The sequence below is a fragment of the Zeus faber genome (assembly GCF_960531495.2).
Source record: "Zeus faber genome assembly, chromosome: 9".
Classification (NCBI taxonomy): domain Eukaryota; kingdom Metazoa; phylum Chordata; class Actinopteri; order Zeiformes; family Zeidae; genus Zeus; species Zeus faber.
Genome location: NC_137197.1, coordinates 12,107,363 through 12,127,696, shown reverse-complemented (window position 1 = coordinate 12,127,696; position 20,334 = coordinate 12,107,363). Strand labels below are relative to the sequence as shown.

The following is a 20,334-nucleotide window of genomic DNA, read 5'->3' as shown; positions in this document are numbered from 1 at the left end:
CTATCTATCTATCTATCCATCTATCTATCTATCTATCTATCTATCTATCTATATATCTATCTATCTGTCATCTATTAGGTTTAGAACTAAAGTTTAACTACACAGTTCTGTCTGGCTGTTGTCGTGTTTTCGGTATTATATCTGATCAAATTACGATATGTCTATCTCAAATTTACTTAAGATTATCAAATGCTCACTCCCTGTGCATTTAGTTATCTGATTCTAATATAATGGGTAATTCATACTAATAAAAGGATAATACATTTTTTAAATAATGTAATCTTCTTTTCAAACACTTAATTATTAATCTATATGAATTCATGTACAGAAACTATTATTATCTTTGGTTGCCATTACTTTGCCAGATTAATGAAAAATACAAAATAAAGTAATCCACAAAACCCGGGACCACGTCGAGTCAAGGCCATTCGAATGTATGACTCAGTGATGCTCATAGGCAGCTAACATTACCCCTGACAGCTGATCGGCAGAGAGGGTAAGTACCAAACGTAAAAACAGAAATCCACGATCTTCATGCTATCGTAACAAGATGGTAGTATGAAGTAGTGAACTAAAGTTGGCATAGAAAGAACTTTAGTAAAGCAGCAAAAAGACTTAAATTAAACTTAAATTAACCGACTAACAAGTGGCGACATAAAAGCCAGCGTCCTCTCAGACCGGAAGTGAGGCTAAGGCTCACCTTGATTAGCTGGCATTATACAAAGATCAAGTGGACATGCTCAATACCATCAACGACAATCTGCGCCAGCGGTAACCACCCTCAATCAACAACTGCTCCGTATTCAGCAGCTGTGAAGGGTGACTTGGTAAACTTCATTGCCAAAAGGGTACCGCAGATGAATGGTTTTCTATGTACCTGTTATATTAAGGTTGTTGTTGTTGTATAAAGGTTGATATTTGGTAATCTTTTTCTGTTTATATGCATAGAAAACTCCATATCCATATTTTCTCACACAATTCAGTGCATATTATTGGACAGGGTGTATCCTTGTAGTATTTGTGCCCTCACTACAGTTATTTTATTATACATTTGCTCACAGGTACATCTATGTTTTCTGCTTGTTTGCATACAACATATCCAGCATGCTCATTGTTACCATCTAAAAGCCATGTTATCCAGCATACATATTGTTATCATTTAAAGTCATATATTATCCAGCATAACCAGTGCATCCATTTAAAGTCCTTCATTTATCCTCATTATTCTGTTAGAATGTGACTTTTTAAGTCACAAAGGGGGGAATGTTGTGGTTAATAAGTTACCCCAAATGAAAAGAACCTATTACATGTTATACTAATTAATAACCCCACATAAAAATAACCTATTACATGTTAAGCTAGACCACCAATACTCAAGATATATGTTTAAAAATAACTTTTTAAATTGTACACTATAATACCAGAAGAGAGGACTCAAGTCTTCTACAAAAACAGAAGGGGAAAAATGTAGTTGAAACAAAAAGAACAATTCAAGGTCATGTCCGACGGAAGGAAAAGGAGATTTATAGTAAAAATGGCGCAGAAGTTCCAGGAATCATAGAGAAGGGCCTCTTCCAAGAAAGGGAAGGGTACCCACTAACAAGGCTGTGATCGGCTGTCTGTAAAATCACACCATAACGGATTTCATGGTTCACGGCGCTGAAAGGGGTGTGTATGTAATAAGAGAAGGTTGTTTGTCGGACATACAAGAAGAACAAAGGCTTGGTTGTTCAGTCGGTTTTGCAAAGCCTACTCAAAGTTTACTGCCGTATTCGTTATGCCATCTGATACACAATAAACATGTTCCCATCAAATTTTGTTTGGTTCCTGTGTTTTTTCTTCCAAGTTTTTTGAAGCCAGAATAAGATAGAAATGTCATTCACAGATCCAGACTTTTTACTGGCCCCAGGTCGGGACCTTTTTTTTTAACCACAACACGAGTATCAGCGTGGCTGTACAACTGTTGCTCGTTGATTGGTCTAACTGGCAAAAAGTACAACCCCCACCTCCAGCTCTGTGGGGCTGGCTGAAAATATGTTGAAGGGGCTGAAGGATTTCTGTTCCTCCCATGTCAGCGGCCATCTTTTCAACCTGTGTCAGAGCTTCATCCATGCTCTGCTGGCTGTACTCGACACTCTTACTGCGCACGCGCGCGCACACACACACACACACACACACACACACACACACACACACACACACACACACACACACACACACACACACACACACACACACACACACACACACACACACACACACACACACACACACACACAGGAGAGGAGCCCTTGTCATGACATGTCTCCATCTGCTCAGGGGCATGTTCTATCTAGCCCCCTCTCTACAATAAGCTGGTGTATTCTCAACCCCATCGTCTGTGCTGGAGGGCCCTTTAAAAACAACACTTGGGGACTTGTGGCAGAGTGAGTGTGTTCTGCATTTGGGTTCACCTGACACTGCTGACAGAGGTGTTTGTTTTAGAAAGACAGACAGGTACTTTATTCATCCCCAGAGGGAAATTGCAGAGTCAGCAACAGCTTACAAAATAAATAATTGGAAAAATGATAATAAAACAATGAAATAAACTGACTCGTTTCTATGCCAATTGTTACTCGTATCTATTTCAATTTTACGAGTCACTATTAATTGCATACTAGTTCTTGTTGATCAGTGACCAGTGCTTTTTCCTGCTGTCACTCATAGCATTTTTTTGTTTTTTCAGTAACAATGTATTTACCTTTCATGAGAAATTACTAGTCAAAACAGCTTGTTAAGAGTAATTTCAGAAACTAGAATTGTTGCAATAGCAACTAGCAACAATTGAAATAGGTACTAGTATGTAATAAATAGGTACTAGTACTTAATACATTTTGACTAGTGAAACTAAAAGGGTTATGAGTAATCATAGGTATAGCGACTAGTAACTAAAATAAAAATACTAGTCACTTTTAAAAGTGACTAGTACATAACAGCCTCTACTCTGTACACAGCTGACTCAGAAGATATTTTGGCGGGAATTTTGTTTTCCTCTTGTCTGCTTTACCTCCTCACAAGTACATAAACAGTATAATTTTGGCTTGTGTTGGTGTTACTACATTTAAAGTTCAGTGTTTTTAGCAGTGGGGTTGTACAATGCACCTGTTGCAGTCCCCTTGCCCTGCAACACTATTCTCATTTACAGAGACATTGGCACAAACAAATGTTTTTGACCCATACTTCTCACATACAGGTCATGAAAACAGGCAGTCTTTCCATATGGCAGAGTTAGGAAAGTTCCTGGAGCCTCACACTAGGGAGCCTCGTGAATTTGAATCATTTATTACTCGTCTCACAAATACACTGTTCTCAACACACCATGCGGCGAGTGGTGGCTGAAGAAATTCAGCCTCTGCATTTATCCCTTCCCGGCCGTCCTTCCTCCAGGGGGCAGTGGGCAGCCTTCCCTACATCAGCGCCCAGGGACCAATTCCAGGTGTGAATCCATGTCGTGGTCAGGGACAGGACAGGAACTGTTCTGCATGTTTTTTATTGGGATCATTTTTATGTTGGAGATATGAGCACGGGGAGAACATGCAAACTCCACACAGAAAGGCCCCTAATCGAGATAACCCACCAGCGCACGGTGCCAACAGCACCCCAGGCGGGAATCGAACCCAGGACTTTCTTGCTGTTAGGCAACAGTGCAATGCACTGTACCACTATTATGTACACCGTATGTACTTATGTCATTTGAATGCATTACATAAGATGAATCAACCAGGTGATTAAGCAAAAGTAACAACAAACTTGTCAACGGGACCACAAGGATCATGAGAACAAAGCCTAATCTGATCAATTATATTATTCATTGTTGTATATGAGGAATATTGTAAAATATTGTAATATGTATTGTCTAAAATTACCCTTAATTGCTGTGCTAATAGATATGATTCCATATCTAGTCTTAAAACAGACACTCAAGACCCAAAATGGGTGCAGACAGACCTAAAACAGTCACAGGTCCAAGTCCTGATTTTCCCAACCAAGTCCTGTTAATGAATCAAATGACTGGAGGAGATGATAAAGCTTGATAAGACCCACACACATCAAGCAACCGGGTCCAAGTCTTTGTCTCCGGGCCCTTTCACCCGGCATCACGTTCCCAAATCCTCCAACATTTGAGCTCTCATCCAGCAACTTATCTCTTTGAGCCAATGGGTCTTATGAAGCGTGGTCGTCATCATTATATCCTGCATAAATATAAAAGTGAATCTCTTTGAAATTAAAACTTTTAATCTTCGATCCAATAGCTGATTAGATTACCTTGTAATTCACCAAAAGTATTACTAGTTGTTTTGGGTTGAAATTGTACATAATCAACTACATTGTGAGAAGATAATCTAGTTCAATAAAATGTGGATGTTTATAGTGACAAAATACAAATTCCAATAAATGTATTGAATCCTTTTCAGTCTGTTCCGCCACCTGATGGAAAGAAATATGACTACAAAAAAATTTGACATTTAGAACACGCTTAATATTTTGAATATATATTGCCTGCTATTGGTCCATTGCTCATGAGGAACAGAAACATCCATTTCCATAAAACACGATTTTGAATAATTTGTGATAAAAGCTTTTAATTTAATTCAATATAAAAGTCCTCATCTGTTGATGGTTCCGAATGGTGAATGCAATGCACAAAATCCACAAACAGGATGAACAGTCAAATATACAATCTCCACTGAGCATGATTTGATAACCACCTGCTGCCCTAAGGTGTTACATTTTAGTCAAAGTTCAATAAATATAAATACATAAATCAGTACACATACCTTTGATGTAAATGTTTTTTTGATACAATGTTTTTCTCTCCTTCTTATATTTTACCACTCCCTTTGACAATTTCATAATGACACTGCGGTATGAGGATGATGTGGTTTGAGCAGCCACACCTGTCTAGGTCAGGGGTCGGCAACCCGCGGCTCCAAAGCCGCATGTGGCTCTTTCATCCCTCTGCCGTGGGGGACGTAGCTATGAAGCTCAGGGCTACTTCTGTAAACTTGCTGACGTCACTGGAACTTGATTGGACATGTCCCAGTCTACGTCACTCAGAGCGTCCCGAAGCGCGGCCTCTGATTGGTCTGACCACCGCTTTACATCCCTCATCACTACCGTTCCACGAACAATGCAAGGCTTGTAAACAGAAAGTAATAAGAAGGCGGCATGATCGGATTTCCCGAAAGCAGGGAGCGAGACAGTCTTGTATCCGTTTGAGTACGGTGTGTAGCAGTGGTCCAAAGTCCTCTGGTCATCTCCCCTGGTGGCACACGTGATGTGTTGGTGGAAATTGTCACCCACCGCAGCAAAACCCACTATCCCACGCATTTCTACAATTGCAAGGAGCAGCCAAATAAGTTGATAACCTTTCTAGAAGGAAAATTAGATTTTTCCAGATACGTGTTCCTTTGTGTTTTTTTTAATCTCACAATGTATTTTCAAAACTGAGTTTGATTTATAAATTGTAGATAAATGTTAATCCGGGTGTTAAATATTCTCGTTAGATACCGAGACGCTGTACGGCACTGAACAACGCCGAACGATCATTTCATTTAAAGCAACCATCCAGGTGAAAATCATTCCTCCATATTCAATGTGATGTGAAGTCACAATGTGAAACCATTTTGATAGAGTTCAAACTTTAAATAGCACTTCTTTTACACACACACACAGAGACATCATTGTGGAGGAGGCATGTACCAACGAACACCATCGAAGAATAAAATGCTGATGTCACTTCTGTAAACAAGCCGAGGATCTGGTTTCTCTTGTCTGTGAAAACTTTCGTCTCCATGTTGTTATGGATTATGAGAAGCGGGTGGCGGAAGATCTCAATCATATCGTGGACCTTAATCTGACCAGTGGGATAAATCCAAGTCAGTGTAAGTAGCGCATACTGGACTTTATTTTCCGCGATGATTGTCAGTTCTCCGACAGTGACGCAGAGAACAACAGCGTTGCTGAAACTGATACCGGCATTTTTCCGGACTTGGAGAACATTTCAAACAGCAGATTTCACCTGAATGTGACGATGAAACAGGATATTGTCAAGAACCACAGGAGGAGACCGACGACACGCCCCTTGTTGTTACAAACGAAGAAGTTGATGACGTGATGAAGTTCGTTGAGGTTGATGATGCAGATTATGAACAAGTATTAATGCACAACATTCTCAAGTTTACCCGCAAATTCAACCAGGGGAGAAAATACAATGAAAAGAGGCCCCAAACAGGCTCTCAGGGTGTAGCTGGGTTGTTAACATTGGGGTCAGCCCACATAATAACTCCAACAACTTTGAAGATATTTGGCAAACCCACATTAATATATTAAATGACACGCCGAGGCTGATATACAGAGACTCATATTATTGATTTATTTAAAGATTAATATTCTTACTGTTAAATAAAAGCCTTTTTAAAAACAAAAGATGTTGTCTGTCGATGACACCGTTCAACATTCCCTCAAAACACAAGAACAATGCAGAAATTGCCCCATTCAGCAGGGTTTCAAGTCCCCATTGGCAATTGTCAATTGGCCATGTGGCAACCATTTGCATTCTGGAAGCTGGCTGAATGAAGCCAGGTGTGGGGGGAAAACTTTGAAGGTGATTATCTCAGAATCACAGTTTGGCACACCCTTGTCATTAACAAGTCATAGTTTTAAGAATATTTGCTTGACTTGCACAAGTGACACCTTGTTTTTAGCTCTGATTCTTCACTTCTGCGGTGGGTCACGTAGGCAGAACCTTTTTCAGGTTCGTTCTGTTAAAGTCCTCAGCCACCACAGCTGCTGGTTGTTTGTTTGTTTGTTTGTTCATTCGATAGATAGATAGATAGATAGATAGATAGATAGATACACAGATAGATGGATGTTGTATAGTGCTCCTTAGTGAAATTTAGTTTTTAGTTTTTTTCGCGATTGCGAACACTAGTGTAATGATAACTGACCGACTGTGGGAACAGGACTGAGACTAAGAACGGTGATGCGCGATGAGATGCTTGACGCTGAAATGCCGGGCACGCAGCGCGCATGCCCAAGTATTGTACACAGCGCACAATACCGACTGGTCGGAGAAATGGGTGTAAGTCCGAACAGTCGTTAAACAGGTCAGTCGTTGAGTGAGGAGTACCTGTAATCTATTGTTCGGGATGGGAAAGATTATCCATGATGGCCAGGAGTTTGGTCCTTATCCTCCTTTTGTCCACCTCCTCTAAAGTGTCCAGGGTGACACCAAGGACAGAACCAGCTTTCCTAATAAGCTTGTTCAGCCTCTTGGTATCACCCTCCTTGATGCTGCCCCCAAGCATACCATAACGTACAGTACTGTGAGGGCCACCACAGACTGGTAAAACATGTTCAGCAGAGTCCTGCACACGCCAAAGGACCTGAGCCTCCCCAGGAAATAATGCCGGCTTTCAGACCTCTTGTACAGTATATCTGCGTGACCAGCCTAGTCCAGTTCATTGTTCAAGAGCACCCCCAGGTACTTGGAGCTCTGGGCAACCTCCACGTCCTCTCCCTGGATGGAAACAGGAGACAGGGCAATCCAAGTCCTCCTAAAGTCCGCCAACGTTTTAGTCTAGCGAGAAAAGAGGGAGAGTGAAGAGAGAGTACGGGGGGGGGGGGGGGGGGGGGTGTCATCAGCCTTGAGTCGGCCTCCTTGCACACACACTCACACATGTTCATGAACACATGGCCTATCAAAATCTGGACATCTTCAACACCAATAATAACTTTTGGTACCATACCGAGGCACAATCAGGTGACCAGAGCCAAGGATGACTCAATAATGCTGCTATGCACAATGGAGGGAAAGTTAGGGAATGATACCGACTGCAGCTTCTCTTACTGGCAACATGGTTATAAAATCTATGTGGCTGTAAGGACCTACATGTGCGTGCATTTCCTCTGTAAGCACCTAGTGAAGAGAGAAGAAGAGAAGAGAGGAAAATCAAGAACTCAGAAGCAGCATGAACAGAAGTGAAGCATTTTATTTTGTTTAGTGATATTGTCCTTTAAACAGCCTAAAATCGTGGTTGTATCAATGTTTATACCCAAAAGTAACTTCACTATGTACTGTACATTCTTTTACATTTAGCCTGGAATTTTATAGAATTTTGTCCACATTACTGCTATGCGTGACTTGAGTGTGAGTATTAACATCTGAATTTAATACATTTTTTGATTGGCAGAAATTACACCAAGGTCAGCTGTTCATAGTCCATAAATAACACAAACAATACATCCCTTGGAACTGCTTTGAGATATCTTTTCAGAAATGCCTAACTTAAAAAAAGTTAATCATATATTCAAATTGTGTGAAAAAAATACAAAGTTTTTGAAGTTTGTGCTGTCCCTGGACGTTAATTCAAGAAGACTAAGCCAATCAATTCAAAGGGATTTGCCTAATGAGGGATGACATAATCGCCGGTGCAGGCTTTTTGCCTTTGTTTTTGGCCGCTCTCTTAATAAGACGCAGCTCACGAGAACAAAAAACAACGTATTGTAAAACCATCAGGTTAACAAGAAACAATAGAAACCTCCGAAAAACTACAAATTCACATCCATCACTCCATAACTAACCTCAATGGCATCCAATAAGTATGTTAGTTGAAATGTGAGGGGCATAGGCTTACCAGCTAAACATATCAAAATCCTAAGTCACCTCACTAGGATGAAACCGAGCTTCTGTCTACTGCAAGAAACTCACCTCACTGCATCTGAGCACCTCAAACTTGAAGCTAAATGGATTAATCAGATGTTTTCTGCATCACATCATTCAAAAACGATGTTTCTATAATGATTAATAAAAGTATCCCATATCAGAATAAAACCACAATTTCAGACAAAAAAGGCAATGCCTAATGATTAATGGATTTAAAGGAAACATTAAATTAACCCTAGCTAATATTTGTGACACCAATGACGATGACCCAAGTTTCTTTCACAAAATATTTTCAACTCTTAGAATTCTCCAACTGAGAGCGCCGCCAAGTGCTTTACAGGGCCCCCTGGAGGCTGCTTGCTGTCGTGGATGTGGGTCGGAGTATGGGGGCTGGCTGTCGGCCTTTCTCCCAATTCGTGGCTTCTCCGGCTGGGTGCCCCTGGTGCCGGGGGTGGTGCAGGGCCCATTTATCGGGCTGACTGTGGGTGTCAGTGGAGGAGGGGGTGGCTGACATCCGGGTCACCTGCGCCAACCACACTTGGGGCAAGTGGCCAGGTAATGCATCTAGCCGGTTGCGGTATGGCGGGCCTCGCCTTTGCGGGGGCATTGGTGGGCCCTGCCAGCTCATCTGTGGGGCAGGTGGTTCTGGCAGGGTGCCGGTCTGTTGGCGCAAGACCTGGCTCCAGTCCTGTGGTCCGTGCCTGGCCTCCGCGACCCGGGTTCTGCCCCTGCGGGTGCTTCTTATGCCTGCACAAGTGGGCTGGGGCGTCTTTTGTTGCAGCAAGGCATGGTGCTCTGGGCTTTCCTGTGGTCGTGGATTGTCTATACGGCTGCGAGACTCCTTGGAAACGCGACGATATAATTCCGACCTCATACACCAGAACTAAGTGGGAAAGTCCCATGCACTCACCAGTTGACACATCTCTCACACACACACACACACACACGCGCACACACACACAGGCGGACTCATCACAGACACACACACATCACCAGTACCTGCTTTGAACACACCACCGAACACCCTCCGGATTACTGTACATTATTCTACTATGCTCCCTCATTTACTGCTACAACTATGACAGGAAGAGGCCCTGCTGTTCCAATTTTCCTGGATTTAATTCTGTTTTGTCGCTACATGTCGTCTGATGTTTCTATGTTTACGTTTTTTCAAGCTACATGTTTGTTTCTATGTTTATTTGTTTCACCTGTGGTGATCCCCCCCCTCTTGGAATATTAATGATGATTAGTTGTTACTGGACCAAAACATGGTAAGATAGTCCTCCAAAGAGTGGGATTGGTGGTGGTCTTGTGTAACAAAAGCTGTGTTCTCGTCATCCCACAGGTCGCCCACAGGACAGAATTATTGCAGCAGTGCTTGATGATTAAAGAATGAACTCAAACTGAGTAATGGGTTGCATTACAGTTTGAGAAGTTGAACTCCATTTGCTGACTAACTCTGTCCTAGATGCAATGGCATACAAATTCTCTGTTGTATGCCCTGCATGTTGACAGAGCAGGTAAAAAAAAAAAAAAAAAAAAAAAAAGAAGAATCCACACAAGATATTTTATTTCCACACCTGCTTCACAGTGACGGTGTGAATCACTGGCTTGAGTACCATCTTCACTGAGGCAGTAACTCTCTATTTTCACCCATGAAAAAAATAGTCACTTAATATGGAATATTATTATTTTTTATTTGGGTGCTACGTCCACATACATCCTCTTTGTGCGCAAGTGATGGGAATTACGGCTCTTTGAAGGGAACCGTATCTAATAGCTCGGTTCGTTTCCGAGAAAAGAACCTACCTATGTAATGTAATGTAATGTTGTAATGTTGGAGTCACAAGCACACAGACAACAGGAGCCTCAAGTCCAATAGCATTTTATAAAAAAAAAAGGAATAAAACTAAAGCCAGTGAGGTGTCTGGTTTGAGGTGAATAGGTCACTGAGCTCCCAAAGCTGAGATATAATGCGGTAATAATATTAACATATGTTACTGTAGATTTATTGCTTCCATGTCATACGGAGAACGAAAATAACAACGGGTCTATTCAGAGGCCCTATGGGAGAGGAATTTTGTTGATTCTTCCATCTTGGCCAGAGGAGGAAATGTTTAGATTTATGGCAAGACAGAGGCTGAGCGGGCACCTATGGGTTGGAACCAGATGTGGTATGTTATCTCTGTACAGCTTTAAAAGCGAGTGCCGAGCGCTGCTTGGCAGAGAATATATCCGGCTCCTGTTCTCTCCCAGACCGTCCATGGCAAGTCTGGTTTGATGCTGATTTGTGTAATAAAACTATTATTTTAATCAAGTCAGCGTCAGCGGTCAGTCCTTGTTGATTAACACATCACATTCATCAAGAAACTACACCAGCTAAAAGGGAAGAAGTGCCTTTCCTGTGTTCCGTTAGGGTGCGTTGTTGTGCAGGGGAAAAGTCCAAGTTTCGGAGCGATGACATCATTGTCCGGAATCCCTGTGTTGCGCTATTTACAACAGAGGCTGTTCGCCTGCTCGGCCCACTCTGGCCCCACCGCGAGTCTGGAGGAAGAAAGATTGAATGCTTGTGTGTACCGCTAAGGACATTCATGTTTACACTCTTTCGTTCTGCACTCGCCTTTTGCCACTAGGGCTTGAAGCAGTCAGGTCCACTTTACCGGTCCCCTCAGCGCTTCCCAGTCGGCTGGCACTCCAAGACTTTATCGCTCTCTGCTTCGAGTCTGCATTCCGCTTCCGTGTCCGCCTGTGCTGGCGGTTCCTCCACTTGCCGTTTCCTGGGGTGCTATATACTGTATGTGTGTTCTCCAATCCACAGCAAGAGTATAATTGGCAATCTTACCCCAGTGTGTCTCAAAATCAACCCAGTAATTTAGAGAGTCGCCCTACAGCTGCGCAAGGGAGAGTTAAAGGGCACCGCAAAATGACAACTCAAATAAAAACACTAAGCAAAACAAAACATTTCTCTGATTGCAGTCTGTGACAGAAACCTTTGCAAATCGCTTGGGATATCAGCATTGAAAAACTTGGCAAAAAAGAACAGCTCATCACCCAGCGCCATCTTGCCCCAGCGATTACATGGTACACCATTTCAATAATCAGATTTTTCCTGGCGGATAAAAAAAAAATGTCTGTCATTTATGTCAACTGGCAATCGATGGAGTCCATTGCCAATTGCCAATTTAATTGTCCTTCTGTCCTTTGTCAACTTACTTTCTGGAGAGATCCAAGATGAAATAATAGCCCCAGGAACCTGTGTTTGCATGGGAGGATGTTTTAATTGGTATTTGAAAGAGACCTTAATGAACACAAATCAAATATTTATACAGAATTGTGTTTCATGTTGGGAAAGGAGACAAAGTTGACTCAGTTTTCCTGAGGCAATTGGGTTGGGTAAATGGCTGATGCAGATTGTGAAACAATTCTGTAAATACTGGTTCCAAATTTTATCATACCACTTCAGAAGATAAGTAACTTTCCCATCGGAGAGGAACACCAGGTCAAAGGGGGTTAAACAAGAGCGGACAGAGAAACTCAGGATGAGGAAGGTGAAGGTGCTGGAGAGGGGACACTGGGCCAGTAAGACAGAGTTCATCCTGGCCGTAGCGGGGAATATCGTCGGCTTGGGAAACGTTTGGAGGTTTCCGTACCTCTGTTACAAAAACGGAGGGGGTACGTACTTTGATGTGCTCACCACTTCTTTGGAAAAGAGTTGGAGGTCTCGACGTCTACTGTTTGATTGGTGTGTTTCTCTGTGCGTCCAGGTGCTTTCTTGGTACCGTACATGGTGCTTGTGCTGACGTGCGGTGTTCCTCTGTTTCTGTTGGAGACCGCCATGGGCCAGTACACCCAGGAGGGTGCCATCACCTGCTGGAGGAAGGTCTGTCCCCTGGCAGAAGGTACTTCACGCTAAAATATACAATGGAGTTGTGCTACACACTCAAGCTGTAAACATGTAAATAACAAAAATTGTTGGTGGTTCAGGGAATGATGATTTGTAACCTGCATTTGAGCATTTGGTGTGTTCCTCAAATCATTCATAGATTTTTAGCAGAGGGGTGTCTTGTAAAATATGTACATATTTGATTCATAACAATAATGTCATTAGTTTTAGTTGAAATGCTGTTTAAAAAACAGGCATCCGGTCACAATTGTTGCTGTTTGACCATATATTCAGCAAGAACTCATCATTCTAAATTGGCTATGAGGGAGTAAACTACAGTACATTCAATGATGGGAATCTTATTTTTGCAAAAGGAATTGCTCCCCACTTTTTAATTCCAAGTATTCCGAAATTTGCTAACAAAGTTTGTAAAAAGTAGAAAGCTAGAACGAGTGGTTTCTCCCAATTTCTCCATCCAAATGCATTCTAAAATTGACCTTGGGCAAACTGAGACACAGGACCGGTTTTGCAAGAAGTCATATTTGACTTGCTCTAGCCATTTTGCATGCCGATCACAGGCACCTCATCGCTTGCACGCCCGGGGAAAGTCGGTACCATCAGAGAAGGGGTGATCGGGCCACTGAGTCCGGGGCTACTTTAGATTAGGGGCTGTTCACAAAACATTGGGGGCTTTACCCCTAGCAATACCACTGACAGGCATGTTTTTCATAGTTTATATAAAGGAAGGAATGTAACGGAATCATCTTGAATATTGAGTGGATATTTTTGTCTGAATTCGGCATTTATATTTTTTTTCTGTATATTTCTTGCGTAGAGGACGAATAGAGTAAGTGTGACCTAATTTAACCCACTTTCCCCAACCCTACCACATAACACCTTAAAAGAGTCTGTATAACAAACAACAACCAATATCAACCAACAACCACTAAGCAAACATTGACAAAACAGGCATGTTTTGTCAAGCAGCTAAAAGGGAGTACCCCCTCCGTTTTTGTAACAGAGGTACGGAAACCTCCAAACGTTTCCCAAGCTGACGATATTCCCCGCTATGGCCAGGATGAACTCTGTCTTACTGGCCCAGTGTCCCCTCTCCAGCACCTTCACCTTCCTCATCCTGAGTTTCTCTGTCCGCTCTTGTTTAACCCCCTTTGACCTGGTGTTCCTCTCCGATTGGAAAGTTACTTATCTTCTGAAGTGGTATGATAAAATTTGGAACCAGTATTTACAGAATTGTTTCACAATCTGCATCAGCCATTTACCCAACCCAATTGCCTCAGGAAAACTGAGTCAACTTTGTCACCTTTCCCAACATGAAACACAATTCTGTATAAATATTTGATTTGTGTTCATTAAGGTCTCTTTCAAATACCAATTAAAACATCCTCCCATGCAAACACAGGTTCCTGGGGCTATTATTTCATCTTGGATCTCTCCAGAAAGAAAGTGATCTCTGTAGTCACAGAGATCCTAAAAACCTGAATAAAAGCCGATTTTATTGAAGACAACACATTTTTGCACTGACCTTTTAGGGGATTATTGATCAGTGTCTGTTCTGTACTGGCACAGTGCCACAGTGCTTGCATTGCTACCTCACAGCAAGAAGGTCCTGGCTTCGATTCCCACCTGAGGAGCTGTTGGCACTGTGCTTCAATTAGTTCCTGGGCGCAGTAATGTGTGAAATGTGTGTTGATCAGATGGGTGCATACTTTGTAGTGTGTGTGACAAATAAAGAATCTTTTTCATCCATTTTGTTATGCTCATAGCCATGATCAGAATTTAAGCATTAATCAGAACTCTTGGCCAAAACTGTTCTTATCAAAGGTAACTTCTTGAAATAAGAAGAGGAGGAAGGAGTGCAGAAAAAAATAAATTCCTAAGCATTCAAATAGTAACATTTTACTGATGGTTAGTTCTTTGCATCATGACGGATGTCAAATTGACAACTTCGGACAACTTAATCACTTTGGAGCCAGTATTCCCATGTTTTAAATCAGTCAGGTAGTTTAACCACTGAAGTACCAAACCTCGCCCTGCAGGTATAGGCTATGCGGGCCAGGTGGTCATGCTGTACGGCTGCATTTCTTACATTATTATCTTGGCGTGGGCCCTGCTCTACCTGGTCTTCTCCTTCAGCTCCCAGCTCCCCTGGGCCAGCTGCACCAATGACTGGAACACAGGTAAGATGGAAGGTATCATTTTAATTTTTCCTCTAATCACTACTGAAGCACTAACCATGAGCTCATTCACCAAAGCAAATGCTTACGAACCTGCATATTATACATGATCTCTCCCTCTCTGTCAAACACACTTTTTCTCTCAGATGATTGTGTAGAAGTTTCAGCATTAAATGACACAATCTTCCAGAGCAACCACACCAACACAACCTCAGCCGCCACAGAATTCTGGGAGTATGTCTATGTGGAACGCAAAATAGAAGCTCCGCAAACATGAACATGGGTGAAATCTTTATTGCAATTTTGTTTTTCCTATGAAAATGGAAGATTTACCCAAAAATGCTCTTTTACCCATCTTTCTCTTCTGTATAGACGACGAGTACTGTCTATTTCATCAGGCATTGACCAATTGGGCGGCATCAGGTGGGAATTGCTGCTTTGCACCATGGCAATGTGGGTGACGTGCTACTTTTGCATTTGGAAAGGTGTCCGCTCTACAGGCAAGGTATTTGTCAGAAATGTCTTTGGTAAAAGTGGCCTGAAGTTTCTCTTTGGTGTGTTTTTGTAATTATCATGAGGGACATCTGTATTTTCAGGTTGTGTATTTCACTGCAACTTTGCCCTACCTCATGCTGGTTATTTTGCTGATCCGTGGACTCACTCTTCCTGGTGCTGTTAGCGGGATTATATTCTATCTACTCCCAGAACCATCACGCCTTTTAGACCCACAGGTAATCGACAAGTGTAACACAGTATACAGTCCATGCCAGGATCAGTCATAGAGTTACCGTATTTTCCGGACTATAGAGCGCACCTGTATATAAGCCGCATCCGCTCTATTTAAAAAAAAAAGAGATATACAAGACGCACCGGGCTATAAGCCGCAGATATCTATGTTGAAAAATTAGATATTTACTGCATGTACAGAACGATTTTGAACTGTAAATGTACATGTATGTACCTGAACAGATTCTTTCCGAACAGTGCCTTTTAACACGGCAGCAACTTTGCTGATTAAAACGGAACAGAACCAAGAGAAAAAAAACGGCATTTATTTACCTTCATTTCTCCTGTGTTTGAAACCACAAGTCACTTTAATCATCTTCGCTGAAACCCATGAAGTCGTCTTCTTCAGTGTCGGAGTTGAACAGCCTCAGAAGCGCTTCGTCACATCTGTCTCCATCAGTCTCGCTCTCCGTGTCGCTGTCATCCTCCGGTGAAGTTGACTCTGAAGGTGCGCCGCTCTCTTCGCGTAGCAGTCCAGCCTTTCGGAACCCGTTGGTGATGGTGGATTTTTTCACAGCGCTCCACGCTGTTAGGGTCCACTGACAGACATCAGAAAAAGATGCTTTTCGCATGCGGCCAGTTTTTGTGAATGACTTCTCACCACTTGTCATCCAAGCCTCCCACTCAACCCGGAGTGCAGCTTTAAATGCCCGATTCACACTGATGTCGATGGCCTTCAACTTAAAACTTGCATCATACAAACTTCTTCGTGTGGGTTCCATGATGAAGGGGCGAGGATTTGAAAATAATTACCAGTTGGTAATTTATCGTCCGCGTTCTATCTGCTCAAGAAAAAGTAGCGTATTCTTCTTTGCATTGATTTTTCGTCTATCTTATTTTTGATTCTAATTCCGGTTAGAGCGCCCCTAGCGGTGGAAGAAAAATCCACAGAATAGCCGCACCTTTGTATAAGCCGCATGGTTCAAAACCTAGGAAAAAAGTAGCGGCTTGTAGTCCGGAAAATACGGTAGATGAAAAGCCTTACCTTTACCTCTCAGAGTTGATTTGGGAAAACAGGTGTGGATGGAGGCCGGTTCCCAGGTCTTCTTTTCATACAGCATCGGCATTGGCACCTTGATAGTGCTAGGCAGCTACAACACCTACCACAGCAACTGCTATAGGTGAGAAGGGTATCGATCAAGTTTGCTGCATTGCTCAAACAAAATGTTAAATTTAGTTGAATGTCTAAGCAGATAAGATGCAAGCTATTCCAAAAAGTAAGCAGGAATGAAATCCATCCATCAATCTGTCCATTTCCTTTAAGTACTTGGTTCAGAGTGGAGCATTAAACACATGTCTTTTGTTTATTACAGAGACTGTCTGTGGCTGTGCTTGTTAAACAGTGGCACTAGTTTGGTGGCTGGGTTCGCTGTCTTCTCGGTATTAGGATTCATGGCCCAGGAGCAGAACATGCCTGTTGAGCAAGTGGCAGAGTCAGGTACTGTGGGCCTCCATGCAAATAAAGATGAAAATGACGATGTATTATTATCTGTAAGCTGCAGGCATACCAGGCATACATATGTTACTTGATGATTAAGAAAGATCAGAGAAGTTATTCAAATGCCAATGGTCAGTGAGAGATGACATTGTGATTAAATTAAGTTTTGGTTATACGTAAGTTGGATAGTCCAATGTCAATACTCAGTATGATCTGACTACAAATGTACTGATTATTTAATAAATACTAATATTTCACTTTGCATAAACTTGTATTACTTGGTATCAACAGTGTTTATAGCCATTGTTATTGTTTTCATTGAGTCAAGGGTAAAAGGCCCCCTGAATCATAGACATTTTGTGGGCAATTGTTGGCTACATCACAGTGAAATGGTTGGTATAATGTTGGAGATGATGAAGCGCAGGCATGGGTTTCATGTGTTTAAGGTCAGAGGAGGCATGGAAGGGCGGTTACCAAAGTAAAATGGATCCAAATACCAAATGTTACCTAACTTCTCCATCTCTCTGAATATTTGCTCTCAGGTCCAGGTCTGGCTTTCATCGCGTATCCCCAGGCGATAGCCTTGATGCCACTGTCGCAGCTGTGGGCCGTCTGCTTCTTTGTCATGATCATTCTGCTGGGTCTGGACACACAAGTAGGCACGGTTCCCTCTCTATGTCCATTTGCCATTGGGATAGACCGCTAAATTCTGTTTTTGTCCATATCTTATTTAGTTTGTCGCCATGGAGGTGGTGATGACGTCCCTCATAGATTTATTTCCGACGGTGCTTCGCAGAGCAGGGCAACGTGAATTCTCCCTCCTTCTGTTCTGCCTCATCTGTTTCCTCTTGCAACTTGTCATGATCACAGAGGCCAGTGTTAATGAATTTATCCATTTATTTATTTTTTGTACAATTACTACCATTCATAGTTTTTGCATCATGTTCATCATGAGTGAGATCAAGAACAACAGATACATAGACAATCGGGCACGGTCAAAATACTTTACAGTATGTGTTAAATCCATTGGAGTTGTATTTATGGTTCATCATCACTTTGTTTTTGTCAACTGAGTTGGGATTGATGGTAATATTTTCCGATCTTAATGTGATCTTGGTGATATGTGGACTTAAGGACCATGATCACATCTAAGGCAAATTAGCTCAACTCTTTTATAGTGTGGTTAATTAAAAACAACTCAAACAATAACATTAAATATGGGGGATCAAATGACAACCCTTGTTCTGACATAAGAGCATGAAAGATTAACCTTGCTCCTGCTGTTGTTCAGGGAGGGATGTATATCTTCCAGCTGGTGGACTACTATGCCTGTAATGGGGCCTGCATTCTATTCCTTTCCATGCTTGAATCCATCGCAGTAGCCTGGATATTTGGTGGGTATTGAGTTTTTAATTTGCTTAATTTAAGATTAATTCGTTTTAGACTAGGAAGGCCTAGACTTAGGTAATGAAGTACTGGTGAGCTCCTTCTGTCTGGTCTTGGTGCTGGTCTTTGTCCAGATAATCCATTTTCTCTATTGTCAAGATTGACCTGGAGGCCAGATCCATTAATCCAAAGATTTAATTTAAATCTTAATTTAGACCTAGATTAGCTCTAATCTTCCATCTGGAAATCAGGTTTTTTAAAACAAGACTGGGACAAGTCTGAGACCATTTTAAACCATGAATGAGAATGGCCATTTAATTTAGTCCTAACCCTAAAATTAGGCCTAATCTGTGTCCATGAAACTGCCCATATGTGTCAGTTTCTAATCTTCACTTTTTGGTCATTGTGCTTTAAGGGGCAGATCGGCTGTGTGGGATCATAAAGGACATGACAGGAGTGCGGCCTAATGCCTTCTTTAAAATATGCTGGCTCTACCTCACCCCCTTAGTCTCGCTGGTGAGCAGTTAATCTCTTTTCACACAACGTCCTCATATGTGTACGTCGCATGTGATATCGACCTGCCTCTATGGAAACTAAAACACTAAATGTTTTCATTCTTTCATGCACTCCAGGTGTCTTTTATATGTTCTTTTGTCGAGTACACACCCCTGACCTTCAACCGCTGGTATGTTTACCCAGCTTGGGCGTATGTGTTGGGCTGGGTGATGGCACTCTCTTCCATATTACTGATACCAGGGCGGGTGCTGGTCAAACTGGGGACTGGGCCAGGAACCCTCAGTCAGGTAGGAAGGACTTCTCTGCTGGAGTTTACAATGAAGAATCAGAAAGAAACATAAAGAGTTTGAGTTTTTGTCAATGCCCATTAACTAACATTAACTAATTTCCCAATTACCTAGCGTATTCAAATTCTTATACAATCTAAACACGTATGGAAAACTAGAAACTTCTCACTCAGCGTCACACACTCCCAACACAAATCACAAAACCAAATCACATGACAGAATTGAGCAGATGACGGAACAAGGTTATAGTTAAGTAGAGGTAAAAATACCCTATGAAAACAGTACTCTGGTAAAAGTGAAATCCCTCATATACCATTCCACCCAAGTATAATGATCAAAAGGATTGGATATTTTGGTGAGAAGTGCATTAATCCTCATTGCATTTACTGGCTCAATTAATCATATTGATGGTCCAAATTGGTTGATCTAATGGTTTCCACTTATTGATTGAGCCAAACTTGTACATTTTGCTTTTGTGAGAAGGCTGTGGGCTAAAAAGTAATATGTTTTCTACAATTTTTTTGTACAAATTGCTGAACTGTAAAGTACTTGAGTAAAGGTTTTTACTATCAGCCCCACTAAAATAGCAGGCTTCTTCAGAATTAAGCCAAATGACAATGTGCTGTGGGTATTTCTTTCCCATGGCAGCGCTGGCAGCGGCTGTGTCACCCGGAGGCTGACCACCCACTGACCCAGAAGGAAGGCACCGCACTTGAAGACAACGGGAGGGAGCAGTTGGAACTGTTAACAACCAGTTAATGGCCGAGGCTAGCTTAAATAAAATCTTTTGAAATTGCGATGCTGAATGTTAGTTTACTGAAAAAATAAAATTGACGATTGTTTTTTCAGTAAAGATATTGTTCAAGTCTTTTTGTCTGGTTTGTCCAAGTCTTCGTTCCACCAACTATGGACACCAATTAGTGAAAAACACTTGTCATGTACAAGCTGTTAAGTTATACGGCTCTTGAGGATCAAAACATATAGAACCATGACTGTGTGTGTTGAGTTTGGGATTGATGCTTAACTTCTAACCACCAATCTTCAATTCAATTCAAGACAATAATAAATAAAACCTAGGAAGAAACTGGACACAAATGACATAATTCAAATTGATCACCATGGCTCACATCACATCA

General features: G+C 41.8%; 1 protein-coding gene across 1 annotated transcript; it reads left to right on the top strand.

Annotated features, from left to right (window-relative positions):
- Positions 1 to 12,246: 12,246 nt before the first annotated feature.
- Positions 12,247 to 19,957, top strand: LOC307234738 (sodium- and chloride-dependent GABA transporter 2-like; the record flags this gene model as incomplete). Its single annotated transcript, XM_080006600.1, has 14 exons — positions 12,247 to 12,379; positions 12,472 to 12,606; positions 14,648 to 14,788; positions 14,932 to 15,019; positions 15,158 to 15,290; positions 15,382 to 15,516; positions 16,589 to 16,692; positions 16,885 to 17,009; positions 17,552 to 17,664; positions 17,744 to 17,881; positions 18,301 to 18,403; positions 18,811 to 18,911; positions 19,028 to 19,198; positions 19,847 to 19,957. 14 exons carry the CDS (start codon positions 12,247 to 12,249, stop codon positions 19,955 to 19,957), a joined length of 1,731 nt encoding a protein of 576 aa, XP_079862726.1.
- Between the last annotated feature and the right edge of the window lie 377 nt (positions 19,958 to 20,334).